The sequence below is a fragment of the Alligator sinensis genome, unplaced genomic scaffold (genome assembly GCF_000455745.1).
Source record: "Alligator sinensis unplaced genomic scaffold, ASM45574v1 scaffold284_1, whole genome shotgun sequence".
Lineage (NCBI taxonomy): Eukaryota > Metazoa > Chordata > Crocodylia > Alligatoridae > Alligator > Alligator sinensis.
In genome coordinates this window covers 1,045,154-1,068,855 of record NW_005842105.1, presented here as the reverse complement: position 1 = coordinate 1,068,855, position 23,702 = coordinate 1,045,154, and the positions used below count along the sequence as shown (strand labels likewise).

General features: G+C 43.0%; 1 protein-coding gene across 1 annotated transcript in view; it reads right to left on the bottom strand.

Moving 5' to 3' along the window:
* The window catches only part of LOC102380821 (kinesin-like protein KIF28P), a 45,286-nt gene that overhangs the window by 5,584 nt on the left and 16,000 nt on the right, over positions 1-23,702 (bottom strand). Inside the window, exons 9-19 of the mRNA XM_025205136.1 lie at positions 23,118-23,260; positions 20,041-20,162; positions 18,499-18,589; positions 17,537-17,591; positions 16,293-16,416; positions 14,911-15,055; positions 12,673-12,791; positions 10,728-10,835; positions 3,473-3,747; positions 2,630-2,764; positions 1,833-1,999 (exon numbers count right to left, since the gene is read on the bottom strand). Coding sequence (XP_025060921.1) covers positions 1,833-1,999; positions 2,630-2,764; positions 3,473-3,747; positions 10,728-10,835; positions 12,673-12,791; positions 14,911-15,055; positions 16,293-16,416; positions 17,537-17,591; positions 18,499-18,589; positions 20,041-20,162; positions 23,118-23,260 — 1,484 coding nt within the window. The remainder of the gene's footprint in view (positions 1-1,832; positions 2,000-2,629; positions 2,765-3,472; positions 3,748-10,727; positions 10,836-12,672; positions 12,792-14,910; positions 15,056-16,292; positions 16,417-17,536; positions 17,592-18,498; positions 18,590-20,040; positions 20,163-23,117; positions 23,261-23,702) is intronic.

Here is a 23,702-nt window from a genome sequence, read left to right as displayed (position 1 = left end):
GTTAACACTGGACTGCCCCTGCTGCCTGCTCACTGAGAGAGAAGCTGCAATCATTTTCAGCATGACCCCTCCATGAGAAAGCCAGCTCTAAGCCATGGCCCTGGAAAATAGTCCTTTTTTCTACATTCTGTTAAAAAACAAGGCGCACGTCTTAGTTGGGGGCGTGTGGTATGCAAAGAAATACGGGTATTGATTAGGTTTGCTTTGGCTAATACAGTTCCAGACTAGAATAGGAATACTGTATTTTTAGTCAGCACTTTTATTTTTACAGTGTTTGTATATTTAATTTTTCTTTCTATTTTTTATTGAAAGCAGTAGCTCTCATTACCTGTGAACAGTTGCTAGTTCGTGCACTCATTCCAGACTCTGCCCCACCCCAGACCGAGTGGGTTCTTGTAAGTGTCTAAATAGGACAGATGGAATTTAGGCATCTAAATCGTAAAGGGTGGTCCAGACATCAACCCTCTTCAGGTATTGCAAAGCCATCTAGGTGCTTGCAGTCAATGCATGGCTCCATTTCACCTTGAAAGTTCCCAGGGTGCCTCAGTTTCCACATGGTTCAAAGCCTATTCCAATCTAGCCTTTACATACCTAAACACCAGAATGTGGGCACAGGTGGGTGAGATCTCTCTGCCCCTCCTGTTGAAGTTCCACTGAAACCTGAGGCCAGAAGAAGAATAAGCAGGAGGGTGCCTGTCTGACTGCAGGAGGATTCTTGGGTTGCAAATCCTGCTCCCAGTTCTACATTTTACACCAGGTTGTCATCGGTTAATAAAGGGCATTAGGGACCTGAATTCAGAACTCACGTAGGCACTCTGGGTCGCCCTTTGAAGGCAGTGAATGATCGCCGTTCATGGTAAGGGATCCTAGATGCCTGACCCTCTCTAGATAGATTGCCCAGCTAACACTGCAGTGCCAAAATCGAGGCATCTGACAAGAAGAATCTGTCCAGAGAACTGGGAATAAATACTAAGCCATGATCAGCTATGTTTTGGGGCAGAGCGCCAAAAACACCCCAACCTTGGCTTGTAAGATGTTGGCATGCCAGGGGTGTATGGTGGGGAAGCCACCACAGGGGCCGATCCTTGTTGTAGCAGTGCAGCCCCAGCCCCAGCCCCTTCCCCTCCATCCACCCTAAGGCATGCATGCACCCAGTGCCAGCAACAAGCTGGGCCAGGGCTCCAAAGATCTCAGTGCAGCTGCTTGCAGCCTCCCAGCCACCTGCCATGCCAGCCCAGGCTCTGGGCAGGCCCAGGCAGCTCGCAGCCCACAACGCCCAGGCTGCTCATTGCTGGCGGTGGGTACATCTGCACCTACAGGAGGATAGCAGGGAAACTATGAGGGGCCTGATTCTTATGGCCGCGTAGTCTTAGCCCCTTCCCTGCCATCCACTTCAAGGCACACGTGCCAAGCTAAAGGCTTTCGCCTGCCCCACACTAGCACGCCTACTGGGGGTTGCCAACCCCGGTCTAATCTATTCTCGCCCAGATATATTTTTAGGGGTGCCACGAGCTGCTGCACAGTGGTACACTGTGAGGTGTGCAAACACGATTCACAAGATATAGCCAGAGATTTCAAACAGGAATCCATAGAGTTCAATAGATTCTGACCAGTTGTGGGCTGAATTTTTTGCAACAGAAAACCTGCTCTATTATTTTTCTGTAGTCAAAATACAAATCAAAACCCAGATCTGGCATTTTCCATGGGGTTAGCAAGCCAGGCCTTGTCACAGGGAGCCTTTGCTTTTCTAAAATGCTGCTGCAGCATGATGTTTACAAGCTGCAGCCACAGAAAACAACCACAAATAAAAAAAATGCATTGCAAAGAAATACCTTGAAGGCCCCAGAGATCAACAATTAAAGCATTTTTCTGTAAATAATTCAAAAAATCATGGGATACAGTGAAGGCTGAGAAACGTGTTCTCTCTTCTATCTTTGGATTCACATTTTTCCAGACAGGCTTGGTGTACACAGATCGTGGAAGGTCATAAAATCTGTACCTAAGGGGATAAAACATTAACAACAGATATAATTAAAAACCCAGCTCAGTCCCTGAAAAGGTCAGCTCTGTGAGCAAAGAAAGAAAATTACAGATACATTTCAAGGTCAGCTGTTCCTCCTATTGAACAAAATGCTTTGTGCAGGCTCATACCACCCACACTATGTGAAAATATTACTTCACTTTATTCATTTTTGGTGACTCTTTTGTTGACAGTAGCAGTTTGTCACCAAGTCAAAAATGCATTTGCTCAAAAAGCTTTAATTATGCATGACTATTTTGTATTATGTAGCCTAAAACTTCATCCCCCACATCAATCCACAGGAACAATTTTCCCTCCCATTTACTGAGGAAATTTACCGTTGTTTGAAACAAGAGATCAGAAATATTCTTGCTAAGTACTCCTTTGCTCCTAGTATTAAAGTATCCTTTAAGAGAACAGCTGAGCACCTCCTATAATGTCTCAGGTTCAGAAGCAAACTGATCTTGCAGCTTAAAGCTAAACATATAATAGTAGCTTAGGCGCTTTGGTAGCACCTACTAGGATCACCATGAAACTGCCTTGGCTTTCACCAAAGAGTCAGGTTGAATGTGTTTGCAAAGAAAGCAGGAAACTGGTGCAGCACAGTACCCAATCTGAATCCCCCTGTCAGGGACGTCTCTCAGCCATCTGACTCCAAGACACTGCACAATGTGAATCTGGAAATCAATCTGCCTTCCCAGCAACTCCAAAGGGTCAATGACCATATCATCCTCTTCAAAGGCTCTACAAATATAGGCAGAATGACATAACATTATATCTGGTGCTCTTCTTTCACCAAAAACAGAGAATGGTAACAGTGAATCATGGAACCAGGGACAGAGGGAAGGATAACTTTTTATGCAAATACATGAGCTGAAAAGTATTCTTCATAACGCTCCAATCTATAGCATGTTCCAGTCACAGACAGAGGAGCCATGGAAGCAGATACATGGCTGCTCACACATTTATGCATGCGCATGCATGCGCGCACACAGTTCTAAAGAAGAAAAAGGTGCCAGAAGTTGAAAAAAAGGACTTGTTGCTATTTTTAGTCTCTTGGTAAGGCACTTCTTCCTTGCAAGAACCCATCTCCATCTGGCAAGGAAGGATGGAAGCAACTCCTCCTGGAGTCTGGTGGTGCTATGTTTTCACTCAGGCAGAGTGGGACCTTGGTAACAGTTCAGGGGACTTCAAGTTCCCAGGGACTTTCTTCACAGCATTGCAACCTCAGGGACATCATGACTAACAGGACTTACATGGTCTTGCCATGTGGTGTTCCCTCCACCCATTCTTTTAAAACCTTTGAGCCAAATCCTGCTCTCATTCACACCCTTTGATTCCATCATTTTCATATCTTGTTCAGTATTTTTACCCTCCATTTCCAGCCAAATATATCAACACAGTTTCCTAAACTGGATTAGAAAAATAAAGAAGGAAAAGGGGAACTTGAACCTTCCATCACTGGAACACGGCACTACGTTTATAAGTACAACGGCCTCCTCCTGCCCTTCGAAGTTCAGAAGCTCCGTTTGTTCTTCCAGCTTCATGCAGTAAGCGAGTGACTGAAGCCAAATGTGAGCAGATCCTAAATGAATAACCTCAACAGGATCCCAAAATGGATCACTGTCTTGCTCCACATGCATGTCCTCTCCATCTAGAAAGTGCTGATAAAGTTCCTCCATTAAGAATTTCCTGTTGATGAACTTGGCCTTTGACCACACCCATACCTACAGATGCACAAGAAAGGTGACTTAATGAACCACACAAGGCATAGGATCACGGAAGCGCATGTTTTCTACACCCCTTATTTTTGGTCCTCTTTCTTGCACTCTGCAGTTTGTCTAACCTCTACATCTTTCTTAAAGTGTGGTATCTCAACCTATACATGTTATTTCACCTAAAACTTCAACAGCACCAACTAGGAAAAAATTAATATTAGGGTTTTACATGCAATGATCTTGTTAAAACATGCCTCAGAATGAGATAGGGGTTTAGGTTGTAGCCGTGTTGGTCTAAGGGTATAGGCAGACAAGGTTCCTTGGGTGAATTTGATATCTTTTATTAGACCAACCCAAATGGTTGGAGAATAGTTATTAAGCAAGCTTTTGGGTTCAAAAACCCTTCGTCAGGCTCAGGAAGCTGCAGCAGTTGGTGTGTGCTCTTCCTGGAATTCACCCAAGGAACCTTGTCAGAATGAGATATGCCTTTTTCAGCAGTGTCACATTGCTGATTTATATACAGTATATTCTCTGGTCCATTCAGACCCTCAGGTCTCTTTCTGCAGTTCTGCTGCTTTGCCGATTATTCTCCATGCTGTATATGTGCATTTGATTTCTGTTTCCTAAGTGCTGTATTTTATACTTTCTTGGATTTCATCTTGTTGATTTCAGACTACAAACCCAGGGATTCTTATTTTGCCTCATTTAGACTTGCTAGACATCTTCATTTAACATGTGTTTTTTCAGCATTTTATTTTACAAGCATTAAAATTTGGAGCTGTACTCATAACCTTATTTGTATCAAAAGCATGAATATAAGTAAGTGAAAAAAGATTGCCTGCTTTAATACACCAACTGTAGTCCTTCAGCGTCAGCACCGACATTCACACAGTATACTTCCCTGGTGTATAAAAGGGCAATGTCCTAGCAATGATCTGAATCATTTTTATTTCAAATGCAATTTATATTGATAGAGTAATATTTTAGCTTTTCAGGCAGAAAATTCCTATGAGACCACTTATCATAACCTTTGTTTCATCTCTAAGAGTGCCTGCTGATAACTGCCTTGGTTGCAAAAAAAAAAAAAAAAAAAGGATATTTGTGATGATACATCAAGATTGTTTGTAAAAATGCTGATGGAGTGAGTGATCAAACGGGTGGTGCTTGCCAGAGTTTCTGTCACAAAAGCTACTGTTGCAGATTCTGAAGCTTCATTTCTCACAAGAGCACTGCCTGTGAGCTCATGCCAGTTTGCACTAAATGGACAAGGTCAAGGCCATGTCTTCAAAATAACTGTTCTGATCATGGGTGCACCTAGAAGTTTGAAAAGCGAGGTGCAGATGGTGAGGTGCATCATCACATAAAACGCCACATATTTTTCTCCAGTCAAAAAGAAACTAGGAAAGCCTTACTAATATTCTAGGAGCCTAGGGCTATATTATTCTGTTTAAGATCCAAGCAAAAACAAATATAGCTTTATTGGAATGCGCATTATTATTAAACAACCCACAACAAACCGGGCAAAAAATAATAAAAGATATTGTTTCAGTAGTCTTGTAGCCATTAGAATTAAATTTACATCTTTTATTCAGATTCATAAAATGAAATTTATCTTTCTCGAGTGCATCCAAACTTCACTCAGTTATTCTCATACCTGAGTTTATGATCACCGGAGTTAATGTTTCCACACTTTAATTAGCTGTAGCTAAAAACAGTCTGCAGGGCCCTGAAATAGGAGAAGCTAACAGACAGCAAAATTGCAGGAGAAAGGATCGCTTGATTAGTGAAACTTGAAGCCCATTAAAAAGGAGAGAGGGTCATTGACATATGTGGAGTGAAGAGAGATTAGCAGGAATCAAGTAGATTATAATGAGCCACAAAATCAATCAACTCCTTCAGTGCTGCCTTTATAAAAATACCATTGTCGCTGCTGTGCCAGTTGGTTTTAAACTTTGGGCAGAGTAGGAACCCAAGGTGGGGAGGGGGATTAACTGCATTGCTGCAAGTATTTTAAGAAAAAACTTCCACACAAGATAGCATTTTTCTATTGTTCAGTGCCTCAGTTGAATTTGGTTGCTGTACACCTGACTGACACAAGGGCCAGGACAGGTTAGAGCAAATGAAGACCAGAAACCTTGAGCATGTCAGTGGAAAGAGTTTGACTTCTGTCTCCTGAATCTGGGGTGAGGAAGTTACTGAGTCAATGGACAAATCACTAGTTTCTCCTTACCAAGCTCTCTGCACCAGAAATCACCTGCCAGTAAGAAGTTACGCTATCAACATCACTGCTTGGTTTTGGCAGCAGATAGACCCTCAAGGGCAGGCAGATCCCACCTGACAGTGCTGATGAATCACTAACCCCCTTAACAATCTCATTTTAACTTTTCTATTTTGGGGCTTTTGTTTGATCAGCTAGAAGTGTCATGTCTTTTTCCTTTTTAGGGTGCAAAACGTCTTATATTCAGGAGTGTATGAGCACAAAGATCCAGCTCTTTAAAGGGATTGACACCTGGCAGCACTTTGCATTGCCACACCCAACCTGTAGGAGGCTAGCTCAGGAGAGGGTCTCACAAACCTGTATTAGGCACTAAAATTGCTTGTACAGGACATGGGGATGAGATTCAGAAGAGCCAACACAGAGCAAAGGGACACCTTAACCAGCTGCAAGGAAATGCTGCAGGGAGACATGCATCTGAAATCCTGCCGAATTCATGGCCCAAAACTCTCTTTACTTAAGCGCCTAAGGGTTTGCTTATACATAGCAACCTACTGAATTTGGGGTGGCTGCCCCCTGATTTTGTGATCTGAGCGCAGTACCAAGTGCCACCCGTCAGCCTTGGGAGGGGGGGGGGACAGACAGACGGACGGACTTCCAGGGCCCCGTGGCCAATCAGAGGCATGAGGAGGCCTGCTGCACTCTGTCGGGAAAATCTCCCTCCCTTCCACCCCTCCCCCCATGCTTCAGGACGGCTTTCCACCCTGTTCTGTTTTTGCAGCCCTTAATATGTATACTGCAGCTCTCCAGTGCAGGAGGAGAGAGAACTAGTGAGGCAGGCTGATTCCAAGAAGGGCTCTGCTTCCATCTTTCAGGTTCTGCCCCTCTACTTGTCTCTCCTCTTGTGCTTGGCTCTGATTATGGGCAGTGGGGACAAACGTGCATTTCCGCAGCTGACTCAGCCATCAGCATATGCCAATTTCCTAAGTGAAGCTGAAAAAGGAGGTGTTGGTTGTAGCCGTGCAGGTCTAAAGACGTAGGCAGACAAGATTCTTTAGGTAAATGTGATCTTTTTATCAGACCAATTAAACAGTTGGAAAATTGTTTTTTGCAAGGAAAACACAAAACAACAGCACTTTACCTATGCCTGAAAGTTTGCAAACAACAATTTTTACAACTATTTAGTTGGTCTAATAAAAGATATCATATTTATCCAAAGAACCTTGGCTGAAAAAGGAAGCTCCAATTGCCCTCAATGACACGCAATCCTGGGCATCAGGAGTTACATCTGCAAAGGGACTCAATTTTTAGGACCCCTGTTCCTTGGCAGAATCCACAACCCTGAGACAGGGCTCCAGGCTTTATCTCTGCGGGATAGACAGAGGAAGGTGCCTAAGAGTGAAATCCATGGGAAAGTGTGTTGTGTGGGGAGGCTAAACCAGCAGTAAATGGAAACAACTAAGGATGGAGTGAAGGGGGACAGGATTGAGAAGTTTAGGGGAACATAACTAAAAGCACCTATCTCTTGCTGTGAGTATTTCGCTGCAGACAGGTGCTTAAGCTAGGCCACTGGACTCTTATCTGGGAGGTAGGAAACCTGATTTAAAATCTCTTCTCTGCCTGATTTGAAGCAGGTATCTAAATGCATCTTGCACATGATGAGAAAGTGCCCCAACTACTTGGCTTTGAGGGACTGTGGGATGAGTTTGTTCCCCCAGTTTCTTGTTTAAGATGTTCCATTTGGAGAGCTAATGAGTGACCCAATTAGATTTCTTGTGTGTGTCAGATCTGGGCAGGCAGAAGAGCTGGGAAGCTTTAGGAAAGAAATTCCTTACATGTTACAACTTGTACCCTTCAAAGAGTGCAGATGTTCAGGCCAGGGAAGCTGCTCCGATCCAGAAAATGATCAGAAATGTTACAAAGTGTTCTTGTAAGAAACAAGTCAGCTAATAAAATTAGGGACAAACCCAAACCAGAATCCCTAGATGCCTGCTGTCTAGAATAATAAATATCCCCAGTGTACAAGGTAAAGTGATGACAAACAAGCAGCTGCAATGTGTTTGGTTAAAAGGGAAACTTAGAAAGTGGAACCTCTCCTTTATTATTTAAATGCTGGGCTTTTGCCTCATTAGTTGCTATGTAGTTGGTGATCAGTTACATCCAAGATAGTTCATCCAAGCAGGTCTTGACACAACAATGAAAGTCCTGGTTCCAGTTTAATATGACTAGCAATCTCACCACTGTAAGTACTAATGATACTGCAGTGCTGTTACCATGGGTGGAACCAGAATTTTGAAATGGGGAGTCCAGATGGTGAGGTGCATCATCACATGTAGCACAACACATTTTTCTCCAGTTTAAAATAACCTAAAAGCTTTAGTAATTAGCTAGAGGCCTGGGGCTGTATCATTCAGTTTAAGATTGAAGCAAAAACAAATATAACCTTATTGAAATAGGTTGAAATTATGGCCACTTATTGAAATGGACCCCTACCCTGGGGGTCTTCAAGAGGAGGTTAGATAACCATCTAGCTGGGGTCATCTAGACCCAGCCTTTTTTCCTGCCTATGCAGGGGGTCGGACTCGATCTATTGAGGTCCCTTCCAGCCCTAACATCTATGAATCTATGAAATGAGTTAAAAAAAACAATCTGCAGTACTGTGAAATAGAAGCTTCATTACCAGGAGCAACTAACAGCAGAACTGCAGAACAAAGAATAGCTTGATTGGTGGAACATCAAAACCATTAAAAAGAGAGGGTTGTTAACACTCATGGAATCAAGAGTGTAGAAGGGATCAGTTAAATTACAATGAGCCGTGACATCAACTGACTTCCTCAGTGCTGCCCAACTTGAAATGCTTCTGCCACTGTCAGGCAGTTGGTTTTAAAGTTTGGATGAAGCAAGAATCAAAGGGGGGTGCAACTGCATAGCTGCACCTCCACTCCCAGATTCACCCTCGCTGCTACAGCAACAGTGAATGATCAAGAGCAAAAGCACAGCAAGACATGCCTATGAGGTTCTTGCATTGTATTTCTCTGCATTTAAACCCTGGCTAAGAAGAGAGTTCAAGAACTCTTCTTAGTTCTCCATCAGCTTCTCTGTATCAGTTTGCTGAAATAGAGAATAGAGCAGAAGTCTCATTATATCTAATTGTGGGCTCAAATCAAAGGAAGGCTCAAAGTCTACTTGGTGAATATACAAAAGTCTCTTTAATAGAGGCACACTTGCTGGTAGTTGCAGGAGTCTGTGCAGGGGAAGAACTGATTCAATGTGAACAGATCAGATATGGCCATCTGTGTAGGTGGTGAATACATACAGCTGGGGAGCACACAGTGGCCATATACAGATGTTCAGTTTCTAAAGGGAGAATCCTCATTCTTCTGGTAGAAGCTACAAGTATAAAAACATTCACACTTTCTCCTGGACCAAAAATGGCAGTTCTGGGACAAAGATAAACTGACGCCAACCGAGAAGTTGGTCCCAGAGAGCAGGGGGAGTGAAGCTGGGGAAAAGGCTCTCATGACTGGGGTCACCCTGTTCTGGTAAAGAAGCAGGGTAGGGAACTGCTCCTGCCCTTTCATAGACTGAGATGGGAAGAGAGAAGCAGCTGTCAGCTGTTCCCTACCAGCTCCTCACCCTCCAGCGACTCCAGTGTGAGAAGTGGGCCACTACTTTGTTGTGATGCTCTATCCCACTCAGCTCCTGTGCACTTCTACAAGCAGTTCTGCAAGCCCTCTGCCTCCTTCAGAGGTCCTGGAGTGAGATGCAGGCTGGAGGCCTTGTTAGTCTGGGAGAGGAGGGAAGCAGCAGTTACCACTCTTTGCCTCCCAGTTTTAGGAAGAGGCAGAGGGCTTTGCAGAGAAATAGTGCTGCTGGCTTCCCCTTGCTGCCTGTACTGCCCAGCTGGGTGGTGGAGGCAGTGATTTAAAAAGCTATCAGGGCCAGGAAGTGGGCTCAGGGAGAACACCCCTAAGCCTGGTTCCTGGCCCTGTTGGCTTTTAAATGTGGCATGAGGGGCAAGGGGAAGCAGGCAGGGCCAGGGAGCCAAGTGGAAGGAGCAACAGCAATGCCACCCCCTGCCTGAAACTGGAAGCAGAGTGGAGGAGAAGCTGCTTTACAGATCCCTGCCTACCCCCTGGACTAGGGTCCTTGGTGTGAGGAACAGGCAGGGGGCTTTACCTTGCTTCTCCCCTTCTAGACCAGTCTAGCAACGAAAGGGAGGAGTAAAGCTGACGGCCCCTTCCCCAAGCTGAGCACTGTCTGGCTTGAGGGCTTTGCCCCAGTGGTCCCTTTGCTCTGCTCCCAGAGATCAGGAGTGGAGTGGAGGAGGCTGCTTTCCACCCATTCCCTAGATCCCAATCTGCTGCTCCACTGCCCCGAGGGACTGGGAGGAGTGGAGCAGGCTCACATCTTCCCCAGATCAGGACCATCTCAGTCCGGGAAAGATCGGAAGAGCAAGGGAGAGAGGGTAGCTGCAGGCTCAACGTTTGTACTGCTCCCTCTCCTGGAAAGATTCCTAATGGTCGAAATTTCCACCAGTAGAAATGAACATCTGTTTGTGGCCAAGGTTTGATTGTAGAGACAGTAGAAAGTCACAGACACAGTGCCTGCAGAGAAGTTTTTTAAGTGTACAAATAAGAAAGAAATCAGGAGGGGGCTCCTACTTTGTACACAGAGAACACGGCACGCAGTGGCTTACTTGACAATAATGTCATTTGTACTCTGCACCTTCCCCAGTGAACTCTTATTAGCACACAAAGTCCAGTCTCCTCACCTGCTTAGTAATTTTGTGCATCACTTTTACTATTATTTCCTTTTGCAGATCATAACCTCTGGAATCTGAAGATGCTAGATTTTTCACCTTCAATTCAAACTTGAGATCCTGTTAAGGAATAATTGTTTCTTTAAGCACATTGATATCCAAGAGCTGTACTATCTGAACTTCATAAGAATAGCAAAGCCACCATCTGTGGCAATGTAAAGAACTAATATTTTAAACTAAAGAGTTATTGTTAGTTATAATGGGCAGCATTTGTCAAATACATTTATATAAGACAGAAGTTGACAAAATTCTAATAATGAGGGAATGTCTGGAAGTTCAGTCCCTCTACCCAAAGGAACTGCTTTATTTCAAATGTTAAAAAATCAGTTCACACCCTGGCCTACTCACGTGGGGTTACTGCTACTCTCTTGTGGATTACAGGCAGCTGCTTTGTGACCTCCATTTATTATGTCACATGCAAGAATGCCAGACTAAGATGATTACAGTGATTCCTTCTAGCTTTACTATCTATGAAAACAATCCCATTATACCCAGTAGAGGGAGATGTCATACTGCTTAACTAAAACAGTGCTATTTAGAACAGTCTGTAATTATTTTCCCCTCAGTGAATCAGCAAGTGAGTTCCATTCCTGACTCTCCCTCTGTCCAACCTAATATATCACCGAGATCCTGGGTACATCTATTAGTCCCCTCTCAGCTAATGGTATCTGAGAAGAAAGCCTAATATGTAGTTTTGCCCACTCTTCCAACAACAAGAAGGTCAGGCCCTACAGAAAGTGCCAAGGCCTTCTACTAGTTGGAGGAATGGGGAGAAAAACAGTAAGCTACTCCAAGGCTAAATTTCAAACTTTCCTGGCTTTGACATTTATATGACAGTAAGCCACTGAGTATTCAGCTTAATAAATATCAGGGGCAAACTGCAAAGCTGCCTGCTGGCTGGTGACCTCAGTAATATCTAAAGGTCAGGGAGTGGTTGTGGAAAAGAAAGGCTTAGAGATAGTCCAGAGACTGATGCAAGGGGACACTGCCCTCCCTCCATGCTTATTGCAGGGAGTAAGGCAGTTCCTTTACTCACACAAGTGCTAATTACTTTGCTGGGCAAGGATGGACCAGCAGAAGGCAGTGTGGTGGATTTTCTGCTGCTCTATTTCTCCTGGGCATGAGGGCAGTATTTTGGCAGCAGGACACATTTTTTCTGGCTCTTTCTAGGATGGTTGGGAGGAGTGGGTCATGGCAGTAAGGTGTCTGGGGCTCTGTGTGGAGAAGGGCATTGACGGAGCTGGGGAGGGCCTTTGGAAGTCACCAGGAACCCAACTCAGCCTCAGGCTATGCTATCAGGGGCAGATAATGATGAGGGCTGGTAACTCAGCATTGCAGAAACCCCCCAATCAGAAGAATAAACATGCTATCTGGCTCAATCACACTTCCCTTGGGAAACCATTCCACCAGGGAAACAATTTTAATTTCAATGTGAATAAATTTCTATCCAACCTCAATGTTCTTCTGCTCTATTTCCTCTCAGTACTCTAACCTTTACCTATTCAAATAAGACTAGACAGTTTTTCTTCCTCCTTGGTCTCTCCCTCCGCTCCTCCCCTCCCAAAGAGCCAACTAATCCCTTTCTTCGTCATTGCTTAGCAAAGTTGTACAGCACAATGACAATTGCTCAAATATCTTGCTTTGTTTTCTTTAATAGCTAATACTTCAAAAGGCTTTACTGAGTTCCATAATACCATTATAAAATAATAGAGAGAAAATCCATGTGCCTCACCTCCCTCCCTGCCCATCAGGCTGGTAGGAAAATGGGAGGAAGATGACGGAAAGGAGCACTGGCAGAGAAGGGGATGAAAACACACACACTTTTTGCAGTGTGATAAAGGTTAATGTGCTAGTTTATTACAGTGGATGGGGAAGACAGACATACACTGCTACTTACCTTTTTCAGCTCCTCACTCATCTGATTGGCTTCTGCAACCAAAGGCATCAGCTTGATATAATCATGGAATACTGCAAGAACACTGGGGTCTGGTTTGCCATCCTTATTACTAACAACACCTTTGAGAAAGGTAACATGAAAGGTAAAAGAAACTGCAACTCATTTACTGAAGGATGGTAAAATTCTAACTAGAGCTACTCAACACGAACTGGCACAGCTTGGCAATACCACCTTGGTAACATATATATCTACATCATGTCTATGCTATATGTTGTAAGCAGTATGAAGAGGCACCCACTGTTCAGGGAGTAGCACTGTACCCTAACTGTATGTCTACAATCCAGTTTGAACCCTGTGGCCAGGGTATTTTTCATGGATTGCATACAAAAAAGAGAAAAAGCATCTGAAATATCTGCTGTGCTCACAGCAGCTCATTTCAGATTCCCAGAAGAACATTTATCTGCTGTAACTCCAATTTTCAGATCAAGAAGTATAAGGTATTGGGGCTGAAAGAAGATGACTTCTGCCTTGCCTTATGTACACACTATAGATACAGCACTGGACACTGCCATGGTATTCAGCAGCCATTTGGTTCTCATGCTTTTGCTAGACTGAGCTAAGTGAAGGAGTCTGGACCTACATCTGGCTTTTAAATACAAGATGTCTGGTGCATCTGGATCTGAAGCAATGGTTTAGCTTTAGCCCATCATGAAAATAAGTACAGTTTAACTATACACTAAATTGCACATTTCAGACTCCCTCATAATTTATAGGTGTTAATGTTTCAAATAGTTTAGCTTGGGAGCATCTCTTTAAAAAAGAGGTTGGTAAGGCAGTAACTGATATCCTGTATGTATATAGTGCCCAATGTTCACATATCTGAGTTGCAGCAGTCTATTGATCCCACATAGGCCTCACTAGCCATCTTTGGACACACGCATAAGACAACCATGGAAGACAATCATCCTCAACTGAGAGGGATTGCTGAAGAAGAAAAGGATAGGGCCCAAATAAACTTCTGTAAACTATATAAAATTACTCCATTTTTCTCTGGATGGAGCCACCAGAACATACAACTGCCTTATGTTCAGTAACATACAGCAATCCAACAGTTAAAGAAGTGAAACTGGAGGAGGCGATTTATGTTTGAAGTCCTGCATTTAGAACAATTCTGAAAAAGTTTATTGGACACCTGAATTACTCTGCATCAATACCCCAAAACAAACTTTTTGACTATGGGACTGAACCAGTTAAAGTGGTTGGTGAAATAAAATCTAGATTATGAAAAATCTCACAGCAAAAACTTTTGTGATTTCATCCTCCACATATACAATGAAACAAAGGTAATTAGCTAAGAAAGCTGGAGGGAAGAGAGAAGAGCAAACAGCTCCATTTCAAAAAAAAATTAAAAGCATGGGAAATTTTGTACCAGTGCTACCTGACTCAAAATTAGCGACAATTTACCAAAACTAGCATAGATGAATGCTGGAGAAGTTGTGAAGCAAAGGAAGAAATATTAGATCACATATGGCAATTCTGCCCACATGCAGCCTTCTTGCAAGCAAGCAAAATAGGAATAAAACATTATGGATTGCTCACTTGTCAGTCCTGACCACTCAGCAAGCAATTATGTGTGGCCTTCTATCTGGAGTGTTTATATATTATTAAAAGTAATCTGATCTCATTTCTTAGTAACAGCTGGTGAACATTGTTCACTGGGAGGCTGTTATTTTTAAACACACACCTCACACATTTTAGAAGGAACAAGCACAGACCTAGTGAGAAAGAAATTGGACAGTATTTGAAATAGCATGTGAAATAATTATCTGGAAGTGTGGCTGCTAATCAATCAACTTATTCAAAGAGACAGTGCAAAAACTCAGAACATTTTTGTTAATAACAGTACAGTATGTACTAACTTCTGTGCAGGCTTTATAAAGCAGTTCTTGGATTTTTGTTATAAATACAGAATGTATAATGTAGAACTGTATAATGTATACTGTAATATATAATGTATAATTTTCCAGTTAATTAGCTAGATAGGTAAAATGCAATTTTTTAGGTCACAGGCTGCACTGCCTGCAAAGCGCTGTCCAACTTCAGGTCCATGTTAAGTACTGAATTCTAGACAGAAAAAAAGGTAAATTTAAAAGAAATCTGCAGATGACCTGGGGTGAAATGGAACACTGCTCACTTCACAGGAGTCTCGTAGCTCAGTACACATGTATTAACACTTACCAAGCTTATCTACGCTAAAGCCACCTGCAGCTGCCAGCTCTGACTGAAAGAAATCATAATCATATCTCAGCAAATCTTCATTGGTGCGTTCTGCAGGAGGTCCAATGTAGAGGTAAGCACTGTTTGACCCCAAAATAATACGGTCCTGAAGAATCAAGTACATAGTGCTCATTAAACTCAGTTTTCATATTTCTTACTTCAAGTACTATGTTTTTGCCAAGGGCTTGCAAACTGCAAACTGAAAGGGAGAGCTCTGCTGTCCCATCAGTGAAGGAAAAGACTGAAGAAATTTCCTGTTTGAAAAATGGGGGGAGTAGAGTTAAAAATCCAGTATTTGAAGGGGAGAGAGAAAGAGAGATCCTACCAAACTTCAGAATGGCAACAAACTAGCAACTGGACAGTACACCTTGGAAATCTTATCTGGAGTTACATGGTAATTGAAAGCAGGAAAAACTTGCCACTAAACTCAGCCTTACATCATTTCTAGAATAATTTTCTGCTAAGCATATATATGTCATTTTGGACTGACCAGCATGCAAACGGAACAAGATAACAGCAGCTACCCTGTACTTCTGTAAGACATGCATCTAGAACCATTAGAGAACACTGATGTAATGTATGGCTTGCTAACTTTCAAGGTTAAGGAACTAATTTGGCTTACTAATGAAGAGGAACTCGTTTTTAAAAGAGAGTTCCTTTTAAAATAGATACCCATTTAAAATATATTTTTCCTAGAATATCGAAAGTCCAGATTTTATAGCCCTTATTCCCAGAGGTAATCCTTATTCAACATGGTATCGCCAGTACTATGTTCTAGTTCAGGGGTTCTCAATCCCTGGGCCACAGTCTGGTGCCAGGCCACGACAGGCTGGCTGCTTGTCTGCAGTAAAGTCAGCTGTCGGACTGGAAATGGCCATGGACTGGCAAACCATGGCCCCCCCCAGAGCTGGGTGGAGAGGCTGCGGCTCCTTTTGCAGAGCCCACAGCAGCACAGGGTTTGGCCCACCTGACCTCCCAGGGGCTGGAGGCATCCTTACCTGTCTTTTGGCCAGAAATTCCAGCCGCGGTCGACTGTCACTGCCAGGCCGTGGTTTGCCGGGTTGTGGCATAAAAGCTTTGGGAACCCCCGTTCTAGTCCATATGAGTTAGGATTGCAGGCATGAGTCCTTACTTTCCTTGAAACACCTTCTTTTTAAATGGATATCTGCCTCTTCAAGGAAACAGTGCTGATCCTGTTTACTAGATGAAGCTTTCTCATCACTGTAGTTTATATAAAAATTTCTCCCCACCTATGGAACCACTTTCAGGAGAGGCAAAAGCAAAATCATTCTGAGCTGAAATCTACATCCTCAGTTTTTGTTTCATTCCCCTGGAGCACTCACCAAATGCTGCAGTTTAATTTTCACAGTGACAGGCACCCCGTTAACAATGACTGTGCTCTTATCCCAGGGTGTTATGGCGACTTTGCCATCAGTGTTTGTAAACGTAGCTTGCTTGTCCATAATGCTGAGAGAGAAAACACTTTTTGCAATTAACAGGCCTCTTGCAAACTGTGAAAAAATATTTTTAGCAATCTCAAAGTCTAGAAAAATATTTAATATAATTCTGAATATAATGATGTTACTTATTTATCTTTCTGTCACAGCTCTCATAGGCTAAGTCAACTCCAACCACTGCAACCTGAGAGATGGCCTTTTGCCCTATGACTTCTATCATAGTGGAGGGCAGGGCTTTCTTGGTGCAGAGCAAAAGATCCTGTAGGCAGGGCATTCTCTGCTGAGGGCTCCCTAATGTTGGGATTTATTTCCCTCAGCCTGGTCCAAAATAGGCCACACTTGCTGCTCTTCAAGGCATCGTGCCAAGCTCATCTCTTTTGAAGAGTTGCATGGTGACAAGACTTATGATGGCTGTGGAGATATTGATTTAGGTTCTCATGTGATTTACTGCTGTAGGCAAAGAGGGTTGTGTGGGTCTTCTATCCTGTGTGTTGTGTATGGTTAATGGTAAGAGCATCTGGAGCCTGGGATAAACATCTTCATGCCTATTAAAACCTAAATAAACAGAAAGATAATCTTTTACCCTGTAAGGGTCACCAGCTAAGGCCTTGTCTAACATTTCCCACAGTTTCTAAAATCATTCCAAGTCTCATTCCACAGGTACGATGTGTATGTCATCTTTTGTCTACGGTTTTGTGAGTTGCATTGTCCCAAAAACCTACCATGTGATTGTCATGGAAGGAGGTGCAATCACTGAGGGAGCTGGCTAATCTGCTGATGGGCCTGAACACTTTTAGCTTCTCACACTAAAATAAGCCCCAAGAGATAGACAGATCATTGCCTTTAAAATGATTAAAACATGCTTACTTTTGAGACAATTTAATAAATTAATTTGGAATTCAGTGCTGCAACTTAACATTCCTATTGTTGTTTTGTTGTCAGCAGCACTAGATGAGTTTCTTTCTAACCCAGTTGCCCACACAACATTTCCCCTCCAATTCATCATAAGTATTGTTCTCTTTAGACCAACTAAATTCTCATAGCCCATGTATATGCAATGTAACATACATTCCTATGGTTTAAATGACACAGGCACTCAGCAGTCCTGTCCTTTACTTATGCGTACTTACCCCAGACCTTTAAGGACTATTGCATTTGAGGCTGACTGACCAACATCACTTGCACCTGAAAGAAGTAAAAATTTCTACTATCAATGTCATATGGTGAGAAACAACAATTATATTAGCACTCAAACCACTGGAATAACCATTCCACCTCTTCTACATCAATTTGTAGAGTTTTGCTTGACAGAGACCTTTTATGTTAGCATTATATTTGGAATATGAAAATACAAGTACTTATCCCTCTTCTCTTCATCAAGTTGTTGGACCTGATTAATGTAAAGGGCAATTCTGCATCCATAAATAATAATCAGGGCATTTTATAGCATTTGGAAATCATATCTGATCTATTCTTGTCACACAGGATGACAAGCAGGAATTTTATGGGCTTCATGCCTTATCCACAACAATGTTTCATGAACTGCTCAATTCTTATTGAGCCAGTCTTATAAAACTGCAGCTCTGTTCAGCCACAAAAAAGAAAATACTGCCAGAAAAAAAACAGCAGGAAGAAGAAATAGCAGCAACTGAAATGAAACGACTGGATTGTTAAGTGACCAGCAGAAGAGAGACAAATGCTGGAAGTTTGGACCAAACACCAATAAAATAATTTGTAAAGCAAAAGGAGACTATTTCCAACTATTAGTTTTATGGGCTTTGATTTCTAACACATCTTACCTGCTTATTTTAACAGGTTAAGTTTCTATTGTATTTCACAATCTGATGTGCACTAAGTTGATTAAATAAAAAGAGGATATTTCTGAGAGTAGAAAAAATCAGGTTAGAACCTAAAAAACCTAAATGATTTCATAACAAGTGCGATTGAGCAACCCAATACTTAAGAGCCAGTATAAAACACAACAGCACTTTTGTTATGTTGAATATTAAGGTATAGAAAGTTGTGTTCATCTGGGCATTGTAAGTTTGTGCCATGCTTAACACCAGAAAATTAAACAAGTTAAAAAGAATACCATCCTGAATGAAGTGCTTGAGTACCCCAGAAAGCTGTGGATCTTCATTGATATTTAAGAGATAAGGGAATGTCTCCATCATCCTTCTCTCCTGATGAAGAATTCAGATACACGTTATTTAGTGCAACAGGCTGAGTCGTTGACAGCAGCTAGCAAGTATGAACGATTGCTTTATTTTTTCAAGGGAGATCATGCACACAGACTGTTTTTCAGGACAACTTGAAATGAATCTAAATACTAACTCTCAAAAGTCTAAACAATAGGCACTGTTTTGGCACGCTAAAACATTCCCTGATCCTGAAACACAGTCAGGTTGGTTTATTGAAATGCCCTGATTTGTAAAGGTGAATCTATAAGAATGGATAAAAATAAAGAAAAGTAGTTTGTTTGATTTCTTCTATTACAGTTCACACTGTTATATTGTTAATGTTGCTTTGCCTTTTTATGAGTTTAAAAAGAAGCACACAATCCTTCATAAACATTGTGCAGTCCCAATCACTGGAAGTTTTTTAAAAGCAGGTTAGACAAACACTTGGATGAGATATTACAGACATGGATAACCCTGTCTTGAGCAGAGGTTGGACTAAAGTACCTCTGCTCTTGTTTTCTATGATTACTTCAATGGATTATGTTAGCTTGTGCTCTCTTATTGGTGTGGTATTTCACGTAATGCAATACTGAAACAGAATGAAGAAATTCTTTTGAAATTCCCCTCTGGCCTACTGTCTGCTAAGTGATCTGGACACAATATTTATCATTTGTATGATAGTACAAAGGCCAAGTACATTTGTCCAGTAATAAAAGTGTCCAAAGGCCCTAGCCAGGATCAGAATCCTATAGAATATTTATACATTGGGAGAGATGAAAAGATAAGATGTAAGAATTTATATACTTCTGGATACTTTGTATCTGGCCAGATCATGGATCTTCTTAGCCTCTCCCCTTCCCTGAGCTCAAAGGTAAGACTGTTTTTAAATATGTAAATTAAGATTTATTCCATTTGGGGAAAAAGTTTTAAAACGTTTATGTTAAAAGTGTTTGCTCCTAGTCACACTGTAAGAGCTAAAATTCTGTTATTTAAAAGGCTAATAGTATCAAGAAATGTTTGTTTGCTGATATTAGCTATTTCATGTTTTAATTTCAAGAGAAAAACTTCTGGCTTTGTCTCTTAAGTTTTGGAGGTGTCCTGTAAGTTCTATACTTTGCCTGGTTTCCTTTATTTGTAAAGGTTTTGTTTTCAAAAGTTATTATACCTTGTAACAATCACCTGAAAATAATATCAAGAAAACAGTTTATGTCTGTCAGCAGTAAGCACAGGCAAAAGATTTCATATTAGATATCAAGCATTGAATCGTGAAATATAGTCAACTTAAATCAAGTGAAATGTTGTCAAATTCAAGACACAATAACAGCCCTGAAGTACTAGTTAGTATAAGTATTTAGAAAAATATACTGTGAACATACTGCATTTTAAAACAATACGTGTCAAAGGAAGTCAAGTGAAATGGACTGCAGTAAGCTAGTAGCTCTTTCAAAGCTTACTTGAGTAATTGCAGCATAATGCTGTTCCCATTCTTTTCGAGCTTCTTCTAACTGAGATTCCCAGGTTACCTGAATAGTTTGAGCGTGCCGTTCATTTTCAGCCAGCAAACATTGCAGCTCTTCTGGAGGGGGAGAGAGAAAAAAATTTCAATCAGCTACAGACATACAAAACACTGATAAACTTAATTTACTCATTTTTAAACTTCCCATAATGCCCATACAACCAAATAATCATTACAAAGTGATCAACTCGTAAGTTACTATGTCCATATTTACAAAAGTATTGGAGTTCCAGTAGCTCTCTTGGTAACACTACAATGGGTTTAGTAAGTGAGCTTGCCTGCTGCCAGCCTTTTCCTAAAACAATACAAACAAAATCCACATTGACAAATGGGTGGGCTTTAGATGGTCTTTCTATTCTTTCTGGACCTTGCACATGTCCAACAACTTCTCTGTAACTCATTGTCACAATCTTTATAAGCAGAAGAGTGGGAGAATTATCACAAATCTTTAGGGACCTACCAAATTCGGGGCAGAATGGGGCCTGGCAGCCATTTCACAGGTGGAGTGCGTTGGCCCCCGCCCCCCACATGCCTCTCACTGGTTGAGGGCCCCTGGTGGCCCTGCCCCTTAGCAATAATTGGCTGCAAGGGCTGCCTGTCATACAGCCCTGTCCCTCAACGCGTCATATGGCCTTGCTGCCTCTCATATGGCTTTGCCCCCTCTGGGGAGCCAGCATTTTATTTTCAGTAAGTTATTTTTTTCCCCTGCAGATCTTGCGCATTTTGGTAGGTCTCTACAAATTTTGCAATATGGGATAAAGTTTTGCTTTTTTTAAGCCCTGGCTCAGGAAGCTAAGTGATAAAAAGAAGAAAAAAGAAGGCTGAGATCCTCATCTAAACTGGTTTTCAGCATTTTGTGGTTCTAAAAGGCCAAAGAATACTCACAAGCCGAAAGAAGTAGAAAGGCAAACAACAAGAATACATTTTGTTTATTTGATGATTTTTTTTTAAATCTCATGACACACAGCTTGACTTGGGAATCTGTGAAGGTTTGAGATTGGCAGTACTGGGCTTAGTGTTTTGTAAAGTGCTATTAGTGTATCTGATGAGAGATGCAATAGACAAGAAAAATTTGATTAGCAGGGACCCGGGTCTTCTGTTTCCCACGGAAAATGGAGAAAAACGTGGATTTCCCCCTTTACCCAAGAAAAGCGTGGATTTCACATTTTAACTGAGAAACCCATGGATTTTGCACTTTTGCAAGGATCTCTCTGCAGGCTGGCAGAGTTCCAGCCTGTGAGGGGCTGGGAGGAGGGCACCCAGGCAGATGGCACCATATGCATGTATTTGTACATGGCTGCCAGGCAGCCTAGAGAGCAGCTCCTGCAGGTAAATCTGGAGTGGGGAGAATAAAGGCCCCCATAGGGAGGGAGCAAGTGAACTGGGCAGGCCTAGGGCTGCTGCCCAGCCAGGGTGCATGGGGCTTGGGGCCTAGGGCCACAATGCATGGCCAGAGGGCCCCAGCGGGGAGTGGGATGGGGCTGTGGGTGGCTTATCCAGAGGCAGGGGGTGGGGCTAGCTCCCCACTGCTGTGCACACTCCCAAGGGGTGGGGTGGGGGGGGCACATGCCCCCCAGATCTATGCACGGGGAAGGGGGCAGGAGTGGGCTGCCCACTGCAGGCTCAGGCTCCCCACCCTGCTGCTCCTGCCTGGGGCCTCTGCTGCCTGGGGGGTGAGACTCAGCACTGCATGGCAGAGCAGGGCCACACAGGGAAGCTCTTTGCCTCTGTGAGCTGTGCTGCCCTGGTGACGTGCCCCCTGCCCATGTGACAGCAGCGGGGGTTGCGGTACGGGGTTGTGGCCCTGCTGCTGCTGTGCAAGCAGGGGATGCCTCACCAGGGCAACACGGAGCTCGCAGCAGCAAGAAGATCCCAACTCTGCCCTGCAGTGCCAGGTTGCACCCACTTGGCTGCAGAGACTGTGGGGCAGGGCAGCAGGGTGGGGAGCCCAAGCCCACAGAAGGCAGCCCACACCCAGCTCCATACTGCATAAAGATCTGGGGGGCACAGGTCCCCTGGCCCCCTGGGAGTACATGCAGCAGTAGGGAGCCAGCCCTGTCCAAGCCCACACCAGACAGGCAGCAGTGAGGGGGAGCCAGGTTCTGCTCCACTGCAGCAGCTGCTGCCTTCTGCAGGTGGCAGGCTGGGCTTGAGCACTGCTGCAGAGCACTGCTGCCTGTGGACCCAGGTGCCTGGCCCTGTAGCCCTGGCAGCTGGGGGCCCCCTCCAGCAGTACTGAGGGAGCAGGGGGCTCAGTGGATGGGGGGTGAGGGGCACCAACAGGCCCAGGGGGCTATGAAGGAGGGGGTGAGGGACATCAGCAGGGCCAGGGGGCGGTGGGGGGAGTGAGGGGCCTGGACCTGTGTTTTGTGAGCTAAGGGGGCAGGGGGAGCTCTGATTTTCCACGATAAAAAACCCAAAAATCAAATAACAAAATGTATAAGTATTTAGAATGTATTTTATTACGATTGAGGCACTGGTAGGCTTCCAAATTGCTTTAAAATTGTAAATATATTATGAAAACACAGTGGCCTTTCATTTTAATCATGGATTTGGGGGTTTTAATCAGAGGATTTGTGATTTTTGTTTTAACAGAGAATTTGTGATTTATATCAGAGAAAACCAGGATTCATAGATTTAATAGATTTTAGGGTCGGAAGGGACCTATTAGATCATCGAATCCAACCCCTTGTCCTGGGCAGGAAAGAGCACTGGGGTCAGATGACCCCAGCCAGGTGTTTATCCAAAATCTCTGCTGATTAGTTATTAGTACCTGCAAATCTATAAAACCATGTGCAGATAGGATAGCATCAAGCTCTCTTGGAGAAGTTCTCCAATTTTTTCTCTGTTAACCGTTTCGTAAGAAAGACTCTCTTATTAGACCTACCTCCACTGCAAAAACCCCCTTTATCCCCCATGAATTTCTGACCCATTAGAAAGGGCTCAAGGTATGAGAATCTCCACTTCATCTGATATGCATTGTTTCTTTAGCTACTTTTGCTCTGTGGTACATACTTGTTTCAGCTGCTACTGCTTTTCCTGAGTTTGTAAGCCCAGCCAGTCTAGACAACAGCTTGTTATTTTCTGCTTTCAGTTCTCTTATAAGCTTCTCAGTTGGACTTGCATTTATCACTGCCTTGTTCTTAATCTTTTTTGTTCTGTCAAGTATACAAATAAAAAAGGTCAGTACATGATTACACTGTGTTACAATTTATCCTAGCCCAAAGCCCAGGGAAGCAACAAAAAATAGGTGTCTGGTACAAAAAAATGCTTGTTCCTATTAAGAAATACTCAACAGAGCTTTGGAAATTTACAAATAAAAAAAATATAACAGCACTTTGGACCTGTGCTGCTGGCACACCATTGCTTCTCCTGCTTTGGAAGCAGCAGTCCCAGCTCAGCCCTGCCCCCTTTGCCCTGAAATCCAAGCATGAATCTCTCCTAGCCCAGCAGACTCTCAGCCTCTGGCAGAGGTATAACCAGCTCAGAGAGTCAAGAACAGGAATAAGAACACATTGATCCTAAAGGCAAAAGGTTGAATTTACAGGAAATATGCTGTCATCCCCTGGAGAAGGTGCACCTACAACCCTGAAGCTGACT